Below are 18404 nucleotides of genomic sequence, written 5' to 3'. Positions count from 1 at the left end.
GGTCGCAAAGCAACTTCTCCGCTTGATGAAGGGCGTTGTATATGGCCCTCAACTCCAGGACGTTGATGTGAAGACAAGCCTCCTGGCTTGACCAGAGGCCTTAGAAGTTTCTATCCTGTGTGACTGCTACCCAACCTCGGAGGCTCACTTCCGTGGTTACCAGAACCCAGTCCTTAATGCCAAACCTGCGACCCTCTAGAAGGTGAGCACTCTGCAGCCACCACAGGAGAGATACCCTGGCCCTGGGGGACAGGGTGATCATCTGATGAATCTGTAGATGTGACCCGGACCACTTGTCCAGAAGGTCCCATTGGAAAGTCCTCGCATGGAACCTGCCGAATGGAATGGCCTCGTAAGACGTCACCATCTTTCCCAGAACTCGAGTGCAGTGATGCACCGACACCCTTTTTGGCTTCAGTAGGTCCCTGACCAAATTCATGAGTTCTTGGGCCTTTTCCATCGGAAGATAAACACTTTTCTGGTCTGTATCCAGAATCATGCCTAAGAAAGGCAAACGAGTCGTTGGAACCAATGTGACTTCGGGATATTGAGAATCCAGCCGCGCTGTTGCAACACCTTCAGGGAAAGTGATACTCTGTTCAGCAACTGCTCTCTTGATCTCGCTTTTATTAGGAGATCGTCCAAGTACGGGATAATTGTGACACCCTGCTTGCGCAGGAGCACCATCATTTCCGCCATTACCTAGGTGAAAATCCTCGTGGCTGTGGAAAGCCCAAACGACAACTTCTGAAATTGGTAATGACAATCCTGTACAGCAAATCTCAGGAACGCCTGATGAGGTGGATATATGGGAACATGAAGGTATGCATCCTTTATGTCCAGGGACACCATATAATCCCCCCCCTTCCAGGCTGGCGATGACCGCTCTGAGCGATTCCATCTTGAACTTGAACCTTTTTAAGTATAGGTTTAAGGATTTTAAATTTAAAATGGGTCTGACCGAACCGTCCGGTTTCGGGACTACAAACAGGGTTGAGTAATACCCCATCCCCTGCTGAAGCAGGGGAACTTTGACCAACACTTGTTGAAGACACAATTTTTGAATTGCATTTAAAACTATCTCCCTCTCTGGGGGAGAAGCCGGTAGGGCCAATTTGAAAAACTGGTGAGGAGGCACCTCTTCGAATTCCAGCTTGTAACCCTGGGAAACAATTTCTATTGCCCAGGGATCCACCTGTGAGTGAACCCAGACGTGGCTGAAAAGTCGAAGACGGGCCCCCACTGGGGCGGACTCCCTCAGCGGAGCCCAGCGTCATGCGATGGATTTTGTAGAGGCCGGGGAGGACTTCTGCTCCTGGGAACTAGCTGTGGGTGGCAGCTTTTTCCCCCTGCCCTTACCTCTGGCAAGAAAGGAAGATCCCTGTACTCTCTTGGGTTTATGGGACCGAAAGTACTGCATCTGATAATGTGGCGTTTTCTTAGGCTGTGAGGAAACATAAAGCAAAAAAGTTGATTTACCTGCCGTAGCTGTGGAAACTAGGTCCGTGAGACCTTCCCCAAACAATTGCTCACCCTTGTAAGGTAAAACCTCCATATGCCTCTTCGAGTCAGCATCACCCGTCCATTGTCGGGTCCATAGGGCTCGTCTAGCAGAAATCGCCATAGCGTTGGCTCTGGAACCCAGTAGGCCAACGTCTCTCTGAGCATCTCTCATATATAGGACAGCATCTTTAATATGACCCAGGTTCAATAAAATGGTTTCCTTATCCAGCGTATCTATATCAGCAGATAAGGTATCTGTCCACGCTGCTACAGCGCTACAAACCCAAGCCGACGCTATCGCCGGTCTGAGTAAGGTACCAGTATGTGTGTAAATTGACTTCAAGGTAGTCTCCTGCCTGCAATCAGCAGGATCCTTGAGAGTTGCTGTATCTTGAGATGGCAGTGCTACCTTTTTGGATAAGCGTGTCAACGCTTTGTCTACCCTTGGGGAGGATTCCCACCGTATCCTGTCCTTAGCCGGGAAAGGATACGCCATAAGAATCCTTTTGGGAATCTGCAGTTTTTTGTCTGGAGATTCCAAAGCCTTTTCAAATAACTCGTTCAGCTCATGAGATGGGGGAAAGGTTACCTTAGGTTTCTTTTCCTTATACATGCGCACCCTCGTGTCAGGGACAGAGGGGTCATCTGTGATATGCAACACATCTTTTATTGCAATAATCATATAATGAATACTTTTAGCCAATTTTGGCTGCAACTTTGCATCATTGTAGTCGACACTGGAGTCAGAATCCGTGTCGGTATCAGTGTCTACTACTTGGGATAGTGGGGGCTTTTGAGACCCAGAAGGTCCCTGCGACATAGTGAAAGGCAGGGCTTGACTCCCTGTACATTCCCTGGACTCTGCTTTGTCCAACCTTTTGTGTAATAAATTCACATTTGCATTTAAAACATTCCACATATCCAACCAGTCATGTGTCGGCGTTGCCGACGGAGACACCACACTCATTTGCTCCACCTCCTCCCTAGAAGAGCCTTCCGCTTCAGACATGCCAACACACACGTACCGACACCCCACACACTCAGGGAATTCTCTATCTGGAGACAGTTCCCCCACAAGGCCCTTAGGAGAGACAGAGAGAGAGAGTATGCCAGCACACACCCAGCGCCAATGACCCTGGAAAAAATACCCAGATAGCGCTTTTATTATATATATATATATATATATTCACTGCGCCAAATTATGTGCCCCCCCCCCCTTTTTTTAAAACCCTCTGTCACCATGTTCAGCAGGGGAGAGTCCGGGGAGCCAGCTTCTCAGTGGTGTGCTGTGGAGAAAATGGCGCTGGTGAGTGCTGAGGGATCAATCTCCTCCCCCTCAGCGGCGGGCTTCGGTCCCGCTTGATTCCTTTTAAAAACTGTCGGGGGATCTCCAATATACAGTGCAGAGCCTATATATATATACTTTTTTTGCCAGTCCCAGAGGTTTAAATTGCTGCCCAGGGCGCCCCCCCAGCGCCCTGCACCCTTACAGTGCCTGCCATGTGTGTTTTGTGTGGGAGCAATGGCGCGCAGCGTTACCTCAGTGAAGATCTGAAGTCTTCTGCCGCCTCTGAAGTCTTCTTATCTTCTCCTTCCGGCTCTGTGAGGAGGACGGTGGCGCGGCTCCGGGACGAACAGCTAGCAGAGACCTGCGTTCCGACTCCCTCTGGAGATAATGGTGTCCAGTAGCCTAAGAAGCAGAGCCTAGCATTTAAGAAGGTCTGCTTCTCTCTCCTCAGTCCCTCGATGCAGGGAGCCTGTTGCCAGCAGGCTCCCTGAAATTAAAAAACCTAACAAAAATGATTTCTTTCAGGAAACTCAGAAGAGCTCCCTGTAATGCACCCAGTCTCCTCTGGGCACAGTATCAAACTGAGGTCTGGAGCAGGGGCATAGAGGGAGGAGCCAGTGCACACCCATATCTAAAGTTCTTTTTAGTGCCCATGTCTCCTGCGGAGCCCGTCTATTCCCCATGGTCCTTACGGAGTCCCCAGCATCCTCTAGGACGTAATAGAAAAGTCAGAAATGTAAATGAGAGTGGGTGAGGGCTTTGTACAGTGAGTGAGTGTGAGAAGCTTGAAATGGATTCTGAAGGGTAAAGGGAGCCAGTGAAGGGCTTGTAAAAGAGGATAGATGGATGTAGTACATTTGGTGAGGATGAGGTGGGAAGCAACATTGAGGGTAGATTGGAGCGGAGAGAGGCATTTATCAGGTATGCCAGATAGGATAAGATTACATTAGTCCAGTCTAGAAATTACCAGTGAGCGGATAAGGGTCTTAGTGGTATCTGGAAATATTTCTGAGACGAAAACGATAGGTTTGTAAGAGGTATGAACGTGTGGTATGAAGGAGAGGGGAAGGAGGGGGGGGTTTCAAGGATTACTCCAAGACATTGTACTTGGGGGCTAGAGGAGATAGTAGTGCCATCAATAGCTAATGAAATTGTGGGAGGTGAGGTTGTGCGGGAGGATGGGAAGAGGAGTCTTAGACATGTTAAGTTTAAGAAAGTGCTGGGACATCCAAGAAAACATAGCAGAGATACAGCTGGATACACGAGTGAGGAGAGCGGGGAGAGGTCAGGTAGTATATGTTGTTTTTCATTTTTACTGTGATAGAGAATGTATGTGAGTGCACATATTGAACCATAAATAGACTTCAACTTTGCAGCACGATAGTGCATGTCACAGACTGCCTAAATTACTCAGCACTTTGTCATGGAGGAAGATTATACAGTGCAGACTTCATGCCCCTCCTTAATCGATCTCAGATACAGCATGCCTCTCGCACAGAGAAAGAACGATGCTGAAACCTTCTTTTGAGTAATGCAAAGATTTAAAATGTACTTAATCTTTTATATAGAAGAACATTGTGAAGTGATTTTATTTATTGTATAATAATAGGGAATTTTACCGAGCAGCAAATAGATGTCTAGATTTCCTGCAAAATCAGGACTGTCCAACCAAATTCGGGACGGATGTGATGTACTGAATTCCTCATCACTGAATTAAATTTATTTCAATTGGAGGAGGGGCCCTTCAGTAGTCTCTGTGAACCATACCTCGCACTGGCGGTTGCGCTTTGATGACCATGCCATTGTATCTACTGTATTGGTGCCATTTTCCCTATCATTTATTTACTGTACATGCAGCTGTGGAAAGGTAAGTATAGTTATGGGTGCAGAGTATGCGATGTTGGGCCCCCAATGACTCAGGAACCCATATACACCACATACCCTGCAAGCATTAAAGAGGCGCCCCTGGCAATAAAGCAGAAGGTTAGAGCTAGGGCTGGCGTAAAGCAGGGAAAACTACTTAAGGGGCATAAAGAGAGAATCAAGCGAAGGGCTCATCACTGCTATAAATGGAGGAGGAAAGGGATTTAGGAGTCACTATTTCAAGTGACTTGAAGGCAGGAAAGCAATGCAACAAAGCAATGAGAAAGGCAAGTCAGATGCTTGGTTGCATAGGGAGAGGAATCAGTAGCAGGAAAAGAGAAGTAATAATGCCACTGTATAGGTTATTGGTACGGCCCCATCTGGAATACTGTGTCCAGTTCTGGAGACCATGGGGTATATTTACTAAGGTCCCGATTTTGACCGAGATGCTGTTTTTTCTTCAAAGTGTCATCTCGGTCATTTACTAAACTCAAATCTCGGCAGTGATGAGGGCATTCGTATTTTTTTTGAGGTCCAACAAAAAAAATACGAATGAATACACCATCGGTCAAAACGCGGCTGTTTAAGTATGAATCTCGGTCATTTACTAAGAAGTGCAAAGCAAAAAAAAAAAAAACACTGCCGTGAAAAAATACAACTCGTAAAAAAGTGCTAAAAAAAACAGACCTGCTTTTTTGAGCCGTGATTGGATAGGCATGCACGGATCCATGAGATCCGTGCATGTATATCAGTGGGAAGGGGTGGGAAAGTGTTAATTTTTTGAAAAAAAATTGCGTGGGGTCCCCCCTCCTGAGCATAACCAGCCTCGGGCTCTTTGAGCCGATCCTGGTTGCAGAAATATGGGAAAGAAAATGACAGGGGTTAACCCATATTTAAGCAACCAGCATCGGGCTCTGCGCCTGGTCCTGGTTCCAAAAATACGGGGGACAAAAAGCGTAGGGGTCCCCCGTATTTTTAAAACCAGCACCGGGCTCCACTAGCTGGACAGATAATGCCACAGCCGGGGGTCACTTTTATACAGTGCCCTGCGGCCGTGGCATCAAATATCCAACTAGTCACCCCTGGCCGTGGTACCCTGGGGGTGTGGGGACCCCTTCAATCAAGGGGTCCCCCCCCCAGCCACCCAAGGGCCAGGGGTGAAGCCCGAGGCTGTCCCCCCCATCCAATGGGCTGCGGATGGGGGGCTGATAGCCTTTTTGTAAAAGTGTAAGATATTGTTTTTAGTAGCAGTACTACAAGGCCCAGCAAGCCTCCCCCGCATGCTGGTACTTGGAGAACCACAAGTACCAGCATGCGGCGGTGAGGTCACTTTCGGTCAACCGCTGAGCAGAAAGTTCCCACCATTGGTTACAATGGAGCGCATAGGCGCTACATTGTAACACTGCCGCGTGCTGCCTGTCAGTCAGTACAGGAGCACACAGCCGATCAGGAGGGTGCTACAACGTGGCGCTCCCTGATTGGCTGAAGAAACCCACTTAGACAGAAGTCAGAGTGGGTTTCTGGCATTCGGGGAAAGGGGACCCATGTGAAAACATGGGTCCCCTTTCAGTGCATGGCTCGGGTCTCCGTTTTATTTTTTTAATCAAGTACGTGGATTACAAAAGGATTATCCGAGGAGCCTGGTACCCTGGATCTGGTGAGTATAATTTATTCAACAGGTACCCCATGGATTCTACTGGACAAGAGGACCGACCTGCGTGTGAACATAAGGTAAGTATGTATGTATGTTTGTGTGGATGGATGTAATAAAACTTTACTTTCAAGGTGTGTGTGTATTGTCTTTTTTTGGGTATTTTTTTAGTAGTAGTACTACAGGTACCAGCGGGCCCGTTTTTCCGCCGCATGCTGGTACTTGTGGTTCTCCAAGTACCAGCATGCGGGGGAGGCTTGCTGGGCCTTGTAGTACTGCTACTAAAAACAATATCTTACACTTTTACAAAAAGGCTATCAGCCCCCCATCCGCAGCCCATTGGATGGGGGGGACAGCCTCGGGCTTCACCCCTGGCCCTTGGGTGGCTGGGGGGGGGGACCCCTTGATTGAAGGGGTCCCCACTCCCCCAGGGTACCCCGGCCAGGGGTGACTAGTTGGATATTTGATGCCACGGCCGCAGGGCACTGTATAAAAGTGACCCCCGGCTGTGGCATTATCTGTCCAGCTAGTGGAGCCCGGTGCTGGTTTTAAAAATACGGGGGACCCCTACGCTTTTTGTCCCCCGTATTTTTGGAACCAGGACCAGGCGCAGAGCCCGATGCTGGTTGCTTAAATATGGGGGAACCCCTGTCATTTTCCCCCCCATATTTCTGCAACCAGGATCGACTCAAAGAGCCCGAGGCTGGTTATGCTTAGGAGGGGGGACCCCACGCAATTTTTTTTACAGTTTTACAGTGCTTATTTTAAAAAAAAAAATGAACCCCCATCACGGATCACACTGATCCGGCCGAGATTCATTTAGAAAAAGTCGGCAGTGTTTTGCTAATCACTGCTGTAAAAAACTAAAAAAAAACACGAATGACATCGACATCGGAACAAAAGAAAATGCAGAATACGACAGCTTAGTAAATTAGTCGTAATAAATTTAAAAAGTTGCAGTTTTACACTTTCGATGTCATTCGTGATTATTCTCCCACCAAATCGGGAGAATTACGAATGTTAGTAAATATACCCCCATATCTCCAGAAGGATATAAATACATTAGAGAGTGTACAAAGAAGGGCAACTAAAATGGTGCATGGCCTACATCACAAAACGTACCCGGAAAGGCTAAAAGATCTTAACATGTATAGTTTGGAGGAGAGAAGGGAAAGGGGAGACATGATAGAAACTTTCAAATATATCAAGGGTCTTAACAAAGTTCAGGAGGGAAACATTCTTCAAAGGCAGAGAAGTATTAGAACTCGAGGACATACACTGAGACTGGAGGGGGGGAGGTTCAGGGGAAATTTTAGGAAAAATTACTTCACAGAAAGGGTAGTGGATAAGTGGAATAGTCTCCCATCAGAGGTGGTAGAGGCTAAGACTGTAGAGCAATTTAAACATGCTTGGGATAGGCATATGAATATCCTTACAAAGAATTAAGGTTCAAAAAGGGTTGAGATTACCTAAAGGATAAAAAAAAAAGGGGCAGACTAGATGGGCCAAGTGGTTCTTATCTGCCGTCAAATTCTATGTTTCTATGTAAATACTAGAGTTTTCCATCCTTGAAGACAGGAGTAGGTTGATAAAAAAATCTTTTATGCATATGAAACTTTTGCTATGTGAAGAGTTAAAGCAAATTGATATTGTAATCGCATAAATGGATTATATATTTGCAGGGAGTTTGGTTGGAGAGATCCAGAACTTCCGGAGGTAATACAAATGCTACAACATCAATTTCCTTCAGTACAGTCCAATGCAGCTGCCTACTTACAGCATCTATGTTTCGGAGACAATAAAATCAAAGCAGAGGTAAGTTACACACTTCATCTAATACTATGCTAAAACTAAACTTATAGTTAAAGTTATTTATGTTATATAGTGCACACATATTATATAGATTCACAAAGAGTTCCTGCCTGAGTCGAGCTTGCAATATATATCCTCTAACGTGCACTTATATACACTAGTGCTACATTTTTTAGAAGCCCATTCTTCTACCAGTATGTTTATGGATTGTGGGAGGAATTGGAGGGCGACGTACACAAACATGGAGGGAATATTCAAACTCCACACTTACATAGTGCTGATTGGAATGAAATTATAGATTGTAAGCTTGCGAGCAGGGCCTTCCTACCTCTGTCTGTCTGTTTTTACCCAGTTTTGTTCTATTACTGTTGTTCTAATTGTAAAGCGCAATGGAATATGCTGCGCTATATAAGAAACTGTTAATAAATAAACTAATGATCCTTTTGTTGATAGGCAACAAAGCTAGCCATTGTGCCCCTTTGCTGCCTTATTAGGTGCACCTTATTCCATGTTCAAGCAATAATATACTGTATCAGTAGTATGCTGGTACTTACTTTTGATACTAATTGATTAAATACAGTAACTGTGAGTTTATTCATGGGAACATTTTGTAAACTTTACATACAAGTACAAAACACTTTTCTCTTACGTCCTAGAGCAGGGGTGGGGAACCTCCGGCCCATGGGCCGTATAAGGCCCGCAAAGCCAACTGATCCGGCCCGGCCACCCGCTGCTGTGTGTGACAGGGGAGGAGAGCGCAGCGTGCGCCTCTCCTGCCCCTTTGTGCTCAGTCCGGCCGCTGTGGCGTCTGTCATCTGCAGGGAGGAAAGCGCAGCTACGTCCACTGTCCAGCGGCAGCGTGTAGGATCTCAAACCAGCCACCGGTTTGTGAGCCAATAAGGAGCCGCGCTGCCGGTCTATGAGTTCTGTTTGGCTTACGAACTGGCGGCTGGTTTGAGATCCTACACGCCGCCGGTGGAAAGTTGACATAGCTGCGCTCTCCTACCTGCAGATGACACACGCCGCCGCGGCCGGACTGAGCATAAAGGGGCAGGAGAAGGCCAGCAGCAGCGGTGAGCATGGCGGGGGCATGTGTGTATCTGGCACTGTGGGGGCATATGTGTATCTGGCAGTGCACTACTGGGGGCAGGCTAATTTTAAGTTGATAATTTTTGTATGGCCCCCGAAGGATTTTATAAATGTCTAAATGGCCCTTGGTAGAAAAAAGGTTCCCCACCCCTGTCCTAGAGAATGCTGGGGTCCATTTAGTACCATGGGGTCTATACCCCATGGTAGTAAATGGACCCCAGCATCCTCTACGGACTACGAGAAAAGGATTTACTGGTAGGTAATTACAATCCTATTTTTATTTATACCACCAATTCCCTTATGGAACTATTGGTATTAATGTTTAGGTAACTTTTCATATATTTGCTTCCATATATTGTGTATGTTATACTTTCCTACTCTCCCAGAACAGCCAGCAGGCTACCAAATTTCAGGTAGTGCTACGGCCACCTGGAACAGTATATAGGTCTCCTGGAGCTGGCCATGTGCCTGCGCGACGCTGTCCATTTCACTGAGTAAAGTGTGCACTACTTGCAGCCGATGTTGTGATTTGCACTTAACTGCGTAATCATAGCCCTGTCACCCACTTTACAATGAGGTAATATAGCATGGGGTCGGGCTATGAAGATGCAAAGGCACCTCCACATCCCCAAAACTGCCCACCTGTTCCGAGCCAGGGGGCCCGGCCGCGGCCATGGATTGCCATAAGTAGCGGCGCTGCAGAAGAGATTTCTTTTTTACATGCATCATTCTGAGCCGGCCCGGCCCAAGCAGGTTATTAGCGCACGCTGTTTGGACAGCTGCCACTGGGACCAGAGCCAGCTCACGCCCACAGTGTACCCCTTCCTCCTCTCCTCCATGTGACTGACCAGCAGCACACGGAGACCGGGAGATGGAGCAGGCTGCGGGAGGAGAGCTACTGCCCATCCATGGGAGAGAGGAGGGCCGCTGTCCAGCCATAGGAATCAGCCTGGACACCGTAGGAGGATTGAAGGAGGAGAGCTGTCAGTGCTCAGTGAGTATTGCGGCTGCGGGCGGGCCCGGGCTGTCTTTAAAGTGTGTGCGTTGCGAAGGGGGGTGGGTTGCGAAGCTAATGGGGCGATCCTCAAACTTCCTGCGTCTTGATGGAGGCCGGGGGGGGGGGGGGGGGGGGGCTGACAGTGGGGGGGCGCAATCGGCCAGGGGGTGAGATTGCCAGTGTGCTTGCCACCGCCTGTACTGCTGGAGGTGAGGGTGAGCCCGGTGAGGCCAACAATCAGCTTGGGGGGGGGGCGTATGGCGTAATATGATTTTTGGCTCATAATGTGTGGCTAATGTTTGTTTTGGCTCATAGTGTGTGGCATGATATGGATTTGAACTCATATCATGCGGCGTATTGTGAATTTTGCCAAATACCGTGTGGCGTAATGTGAATTTTCGGCTCATACTGTGTGGTATAATATATATTTCGGCTCATACTGTGGTGCATAATACGCATTTCTACTCATACCGTATGGCGTAATATGAATTTCGGCTCCTACTGTGTGGCGTAATGTATATTTTGGCTCATAGTATGTGGCATAATATGCATTTTGACTCTTATCATGTGGAGTATTGTGAATTTCGGCAAATACCGTGTGGCGTAATGTGAATTTTCAGCTCATACTGTGTGGTATAATGTATATTTCGGCTCATACTGTGGTGCATAATACGCATTTTCTCTTACGTCTTAGAGGATGCTGGGGTCCAATTTAGTACCACGGGGTATAGACGGGTCCACTAGGAGCCACTGGCACTTTAAGAGTTTAATAGTGTGGGCTGGCCCCTCCCTCTATGCCCCTGCTACCAGACTCCGTTTAGAAAATGTGCCCGGAGGAGCCGGTCACAGCTAGGGGAGCTCTTAGGAGTTTTTCTAGTTTGATTTTTTTCTTAAAGTTTAGAGTTGTTTTACAGGGAGGCTGCTGTCAACAGCCTCCCTGCTTCGTGGGACTTAGGATGGGAGTAGAAACCAACTTAATAGAGAGTTAATAGTTCTCTATCTCCGCTGACAGGACACTAAGCTCCTGAGGGTGAAGATTGCAAGCCCAAGAGGTGACCGCTCACTCCCGCAGCATGGCTGCCACCTCCTAACAGAGCCAGAAGATAGAGTGGTGAGTACGGCGCCAGCATCCCGGTTAGTGGGTCGCCGGCGGGTATGGCGGCACAAGGGTTGGAGCGCAGCTCTGAGGGGCTGTGCTCGGGTATGGTTCAGCAACACCTCTTCATGTAGACGCTGGAGGGGCGTCCTGAGTCGGCAGGTTAACCCTACACTGGTCATGGCGTTAACAGGGGCTAATCCCGCTGTTAACATATAAAATCCTCAGGCCAGTTTAAATAATAAGTGCGGGAAGCCACGCGTCAGGTCAGGGGGTGGGGCTGCCTCTCAGATCGGATCCAGCATTCACCAGCACCATTTTCTCCCTGCAGATTACACAGAACGCTGACAGGGAGCGCTGCCCTCCACATAACTCCAATGCCTCACGGTACCAGGGTGTTATAGACGGGGGTGTGTGTGTGATAAGAGTACTAACTGCTCCATTAAGGGTAGTTAGTAAGCGCCAGGCTTTTATAATAATAATTACCTATAGGGGCACGGTGTGGCTGGCTCCTTATACTCTGTGACTCTCAGAAGGTGCTCTGGGGGAAACTGTATCTGACATTTTCCTGTGTGTGTGTAAGTGTGTATATCTCACATTACCATGTCTAAGGACTCTGTGTCCTACACTGCAGAGTGTTTATCTTCTCCAGAGGAGTCTATTCCATGTACTCAATATGCTTTCTCAGCCTTCTGAATCCGAACCCGCATGGGTGGATTATATAAGGGAAATGATATCCCAGATTTCAACTAGGATGTCACATACTGAGAAAGAGACTCAGTTTTTGAGGAAGACTGTGGAGGGGTTGCAATATCCGGCCCCCACTACTTCACCAAAAATCCCACCTACATACCCGCAAAAACGTCCACTTGCCCATATAATGCAACCTGACACGGATACAGACTCTGATCCCTTGCTAAAGGGGTGCAACTAATGATTGAAGCCATTGGGGATGTGTTACACATTGCTGAGAAGGTACCTGAGCAGGATGAAGAGACTTATTTTACTGTAAATAAGATATCCTTGCTTACCTTCCCTGCTTCTAAGGAGTTAAACTCCTTGTTTGAAAGATCCTGGAAAAACCCAGAGAAAAAGTCCCAAATTCCTAAAAGAATTCTCATTGCCTTTCCTATCCCTGAAGAGGACAGGAAGAAGTGGGAAAACCCACCTATAGTAGACGCTTCTGTATCTAGATTGTCTAAAAAGGTGGTTTTACCTGTCCCCGGTTCAACCGCCTTAAAGGAGCCGGCTGACCGCAAGATTGAGACTATGCTCAAATCAGTATACACTGCTACAGGCATGGCTTTAAGGCCCACTATTGCTTGTGCGTGGATTTCTAAAGCTATAGTAAAGTGGTCAGGCACATTTCTAGAGGAATTAGATTCTATGGATAGTAGTGACATTGACTTGTTTTTACGTCACATTCAGGATTCAGCAGGTTTCATGGTGGAGCCATGAAGGACATTGACCTGCTTAATGCAAGGACTACTTCCATGACGGTCTCAGCACGCAGAGGACTCTGGCTATGCCAATGGACTGTTGATGCGGAATCCAAAAAGATAGAAACAAAAGAATCAGCTGCGCAAAATATCAGGGAAAAGGAACAATAATGAATTAAGAGAGCCGATGTATATGGAGTTGATTTATTAACCATAGATAAAAAAGTAACTTCGTTGTAACAATTGGCCACGCCTCCTCCAGTACACCTTGCCAAGGCATCCGAATTTGAAAGCAACCGCGGGTCTGTTCTCCCCGCCAGCCGCCTTTACCTTTACAGAGATCTTAGAACAGCCACAGACTTGGTTTTTTCCGCTAGCCGTCTATACGGCTTTCTGCTAGCCGTCCACATCACATACGGCTCTCACTCCACAGTGAATTCACGGTTTCCTCTCCTCTGCGGCATTCGCATCAGTGGGCATTGCAGGATACATCGCCGAGGACGCTCGGCTCTGGACCAGCCCACACAAGGAGAGATATTTAATCCGTGCCCAATACCGGGTTAATCCGCAATTTGATGGTATGGGACATTCATTCAACTGATTATCCACTGTGTCTTTAGCATTCAGCTCTGCGGCTATTACCACTCATTATTCTAAATATCAGCTGGACTCCATATTTTATGTAAACCCTCATTTAGAGAACTGACACAGTTGGTGTCTATTGAATCGGATATACTGAGCTAAGGTGTGCTTTCTTAAATATTTTTTTTATTGTATTGTTACAACGAAGTTACTTTTTTATCTATGGTTAATAAATCAACTCCATATACATCGGCTCTCTTAATTCATTATTGTTCCTTTTCCCTGATATTTTGCGCAGCTGATTCTTTTGTTTCTATTGTCTCTATTCAAACACCCACCTAGTGTTTTTCAGCTGCGCACCTATCAGGGGAATTTGATTACCAGTCATCTGTCTCTGAGGCGCTGTGAAAGCAGTTTAGTGTTTTTTTCCTGGAGAGCTCTGGTCTGGAGGAGGGGGTATTCCTGGTATCCCTGGATATCAAGGATGCGTACCTTCACATTCCGATCAGGCCGCCTCACCAGGACTATCTAAGGTCTGCGTTACAGGACTATCACTACCAGTTCCAGGCCCTGCCATTTGGCCTCTCCACAGCACCGAGGGTGTTCACCAAGGGCATGGCAGAGATGATGCTCCTCCTCCGTAAGCAGGGAGTGAACATTATTCCATACCTGGGAAAGGCTGTTGAAGAGTATTGCTCTCTCAATTCAACTACTCCAGGATCATGGGTGGATCCTGAATCTTCCAAAGTCACATTTGCAATCGACAAGGAGACTACCTTTTCTGGGGACGATACTCGACACGGAGGTGCAGAGGGTGTTTCTACCAGTGGAGAAAACGTTGGTGATCCAATCAATGGTCCAGGATGTCTTGAAGACAGCCCGGGTATCGGATCATCAGTGCATTCGCCTATTGGAAAAGATGGTAGCCTCCTACGAGGCTCTGCAGTATGGAAGATTCCATGCACGGTGCTTCCAAATGGATCTCCTGGACAAGTGGTCGGGATCACATCTTCACATGCACCAGCGGATACGCCTGTCGCCGAAAGCCAGAATTTCACTCCTCTGGTGGCTCCAAGCTTCATACCTGCTGGAGGGCCACAGGTTCGGTATTCAGAGTTGGATCCTTCTAACCACGGATGCAAGTCTCAGAGGTTGGGGAGCAGTGAGGGGGAAAACTTCCAAAGAAGGTGGTCAAGTCAGGAATCTCTCCTTCCAATAAACGTTTTGGAACTGAGTTCCATTTACAATGGCCTTCTACAAGCGGTACATCTTCTGCAAGATGAAGCCATTCAGGTTCAGTCGGACAACGTCACAGCGGTGTCCTACATAAACAGGCAGGGCGGAACGAAGAGCAGGGCTGCAATGTCAGAGGTAACAAAAATCCTCATCTGGGCAAAAAGACACACGGTGGCATTGTCGTCAATCTTCATTCCGGGGGTGGAGAACTGGGAGGCAGAGTTCCTCAGCAGACACTATCTCCATCCAGGAGAATGGGGCCTCTACCCGGAGGTATTCGCAGAGGTAACAAGCCGATGGGGCGTACCTCAAGTAGACATGATGGCCTCTCGCCTCAACAAGAAGCTTCGGAGATACTGTTCCAGGTCACGAGACCCACAAGCAGTGGCGGTGGATACTCTGGTAACTCCGTGGGTGTTCCGGTCAGTGTATGTGTTCTCTCCGCTTCCGCTCATCCCAAGGATTCTCAATTAATAAAAAGAACAAGTGTTCAGGCGATCCTCATTGCTCCAGACTGGCCAAGACAAGTTTGGAATTATTGCTGGAGGATCTGAGGCCTCTTCCTCTTCGCGAGGACCTTCTACAACAGGGGCCGTTCGCCTATCAAGACTTATTGTGGCTACGTTTGACGGCATGGAGGTTGAATGCCAGATCCTAGCTTGGAAGGGCATTCCGAACAGGGTTATTCCTACTCTGATCCAAGCTGGGAAGGGAGTAACGTCTATCTAAGCATTACCATCGGATTTGGAAGATATATGTGTCTTGATGTGAATCCAGGAGTTTCAACTTGGACGTTTTCTCCTCTTTCTGTAAACAGGTGTGAATGTGGGCCTACGCTTGGGCTCCATAAAGGTCCAGATTTTGGCCTTGTCCATTTTCTTCCAGAAACAATTGGCTACTCTCCCTGAGGTTCAGACATTCTTGAAAGGAGTTCTGCACATCCAACCCCCCCTTTGTGCCTCCTACGGCACCTTGGGATCTTAATGTGGTGCTGCAGTTCCTGCAATCGGATTGGTTTGAACCTTTGCAGTAAGTGGACGTAAAGTTTCTTACTTGGAAGGCAAACACACTGTTGGCATTGGCATCTGCAAGACGAGTGTCTGAATTGGGGGCATTGTCACACAAGAGCCCCTACTTGATTTTCCATGAGGATAGGGCTGAGCTCAGAACGTGTCAGCAATTTCTTCCAAAGGTTGTTTCAGCTTTTCATATCAACCAACCTCTTGTGGTGCCAGTAGCTACTGACACCTCAATTACCTCAACATCCTTGGATGTTGTGCGGGCTTTGAAAATATATGTGAAGCGAACTGCACGTCACAGAAAGTCGGACGCATTATTTGTCCTTTATGATCCAAACAAGATTGGGTATCCTGTTTCTAAGCAGACGATTTCTCGCTGGATCAGGCTTACTATATAGCATGCTTATTCTATGGCAGGATTGCCGCTTCCAAAATCTGTTCAGGCCCACTCTACCCGTAAAGTGGGTTCTTCCAGGGCGGCTGCTCGGGGTGTCTCGGCTCTTCAGCTTTGCTGAGCAGCTACTTGTTCGGGGTCGAACACGTTTGCTAAGTTCTCCAAGTTCGATACTTTGGCCTCTGAGGACCTTAAGTTTGGTCAATCTGTTCAGCAGGAACCTCAGCACTCTCCCTCCCGTACTGGGAGCTTAGGTACATCCCCATGGTACTAAATTGGACCCCAGCATCCTCTAGGACGTAAAAGAAAACAGGATTTTATATACCTACTGGTAAATCCTTTTTCTCCGACGTCCTAGTGGATGCTGGGAACTCCGTAAGGACCATGGGGAATAGACGGGCTCCGCAGGAGACTTGGCACTCTAAAAGAAAGATTAGGTACTATCTGGTGTGCACTGGCTCCACCCTCTATGCCCCTCCTCCAGACCTCAGTTAGATTTCTGTGCCCGGCCCGAGCTGGTTGCACACTAGGGGCTCTCCTGAGCTCCTAGAAAGAAAGTATATGTTAGGTTTTTTATTTTACAGTGAGACCTGCTGGCAACAGGCTCACTGCAACGAGGGACTAAGGGGAGAAGAAGCGAACCTACCTGCTTGCAGCTAGCTTGGGCTTCTTAGGCTACTGGACACCATTAGCTCCAGAGGGATCGACCGCAGGACCCGTCCTTGGTGTTCGTTCCCGGAGCCGCGCCGCCGTCCCCCTTACAGAGCCAGAAGCATGAAGATGGTCTGGAAAATCGGCGGCAGAAGACTTCAGTCTTCACCAAGGTAGCGCACAGCACTGCAGCTGTGCGCCATTGCTCCTCATGTACACTTCACTCTCCGGTCACTGAGGGTGCAGGGCGCTGGGGGGGGCGCCCTGAGCAGCAATAAAAACACCTTGGCTGGCAAAATAATCACAATATATAGCCCCAGAGGCTATATATGTGATAATTACCCCTGCCAGAATCCATAAAAAAGCGGGAGAAAAGTCCGCGACAAATGGGCGGAGCTATCTCCCTCGGCACACTGGCGCCATTTTCTCTTCACAGTGTAGCTGGAAGACAGCTCCCCAGGCTCTCCCCTGTAGTTTTCAGGCTCAAAAGGTTAAAAAGAGAGGGGGGGCACTAAATTTAGGCGCAATATTGTTTATACAAGCAGCTATTGGGAAAAATTCACTCAATATAGTGTTTATCCCTACATTATATAGCGCTCTGGTGTGTGCTGGCATACTCTCTCCCTGTCTCCCCAAAGGGCTGTGTGGGATCCTGTCCTCAGTCAGAGCATTCCCTGTGTGTGTGCGGTGTGTCGGTACGGCTGTGTCGACATGTTTGATGAGGAGGCTTATGTGGAGGCGGAGCAGATGCCGATAAATGGGATGTCGCCCCCTGTGGGCCGACACCAGAGTGGATGGATAGGTAGAAGGTATTAACCGACAGTGTCAACTCCTTACATAAAAGGCTGGATGACGTAACAGCTATGGGACAGCCGGCTTCTCAGCCCGCGCCTGCCCAGGCGTCTCAAAGGCCATCAGGGGCTCAAAAACGCCCGCTCCCTCAGATGGCAGACACAGATGTCGACACGGAGTCTGACTCCAGTGTCGACGAGGTTGAGACATATACACAATCCACTAGAAACATCCGTTACATGATCCCGGCAATAAAAAATGTGTTACACATTTCTGACATTAACCCAAGTACCACTAAAAAAGGGTTTTATGTGTGGGGCGAAAAAGCAGGCAGTGTTTTGTTCCCCCATCAAATGAGTGAATGAAGTGTGAAAAAGCGTGGGTTCCCTCGATAAGAAACTGGTAATTTCTAAAAAGTTACTGATGGCGTACCCTTTCCCGCCAGAGGATAAGTTACGCTGGGAGATATCCCCTAGGGTGGATAAGGCGCTCACACGTTTGTCAAAAAAGGTGGCACTGCCGTCTTAGGATACGGCCACTTTGAAGGTACCTGCTGATAAATAGCAGGAGGCTATCCTGAAGTCTGTATTTACACACTCAGGTACTAGACTGAGACCTGCAGATAGTGCTGCTGCAGCGTGGTCTGTAACCCTATCAAACAGGGATACTATTTTGCGAACATAAGACGTCGTCTTATATATGAGGGATGCACAGAGGGATATTTTGCCGGCTGGCATCCAGAATTAATGCAATGTCCATTCTGTCAGGAGGGTATGAGAGACCCGACACTGGACAGGTGATGCTGACTTTAAAAGGCACATAGAGCCTTATAAGGGTGAGGAATTGTTTGGGGATGGTCTCTGGGACCGCGTATCCACAGCAACAGCTGGGAAGAAAATTTTTTACCTCAGGTTTCCTCACAGCCTAAGAAAAGCACTGTATTATCAGGTACAGTCCTTTCGGCTTCAGAAAAGCAAGCGGGTCAAAGGCGC

General features: G+C 47.9%; 1 protein-coding gene across 6 annotated transcripts in view; it reads left to right on the top strand.

Annotated features, from left to right (window-relative positions):
* CTNND2 (catenin delta 2) overlaps positions 1 to 18404 on the top strand; it is a 1915824-nt gene that overhangs the window by 1148986 nt on the left and 748434 nt on the right. For all 6 annotated transcript variants that reach the window (XM_063922708.1, XM_063922704.1, XM_063922707.1 and 3 more), the window contains one exon: positions 7988 to 8120. In XM_063922708.1, coding sequence (XP_063778778.1) covers positions 7988 to 8120 — 133 coding nt within the window. The remainder of the gene's footprint in view (positions 1 to 7987; positions 8121 to 18404) is intronic.

This window comes from Pseudophryne corroboree, chromosome 5 (assembly GCF_028390025.1).
Source record: "Pseudophryne corroboree isolate aPseCor3 chromosome 5, aPseCor3.hap2, whole genome shotgun sequence".
Lineage (NCBI taxonomy): Eukaryota > Metazoa > Chordata > Amphibia > Anura > Myobatrachidae > Pseudophryne > Pseudophryne corroboree.
The sequence above is the reverse complement of the archived record's forward strand: the minus strand, read 5'-3'. Positions and strand labels throughout refer to the sequence as shown.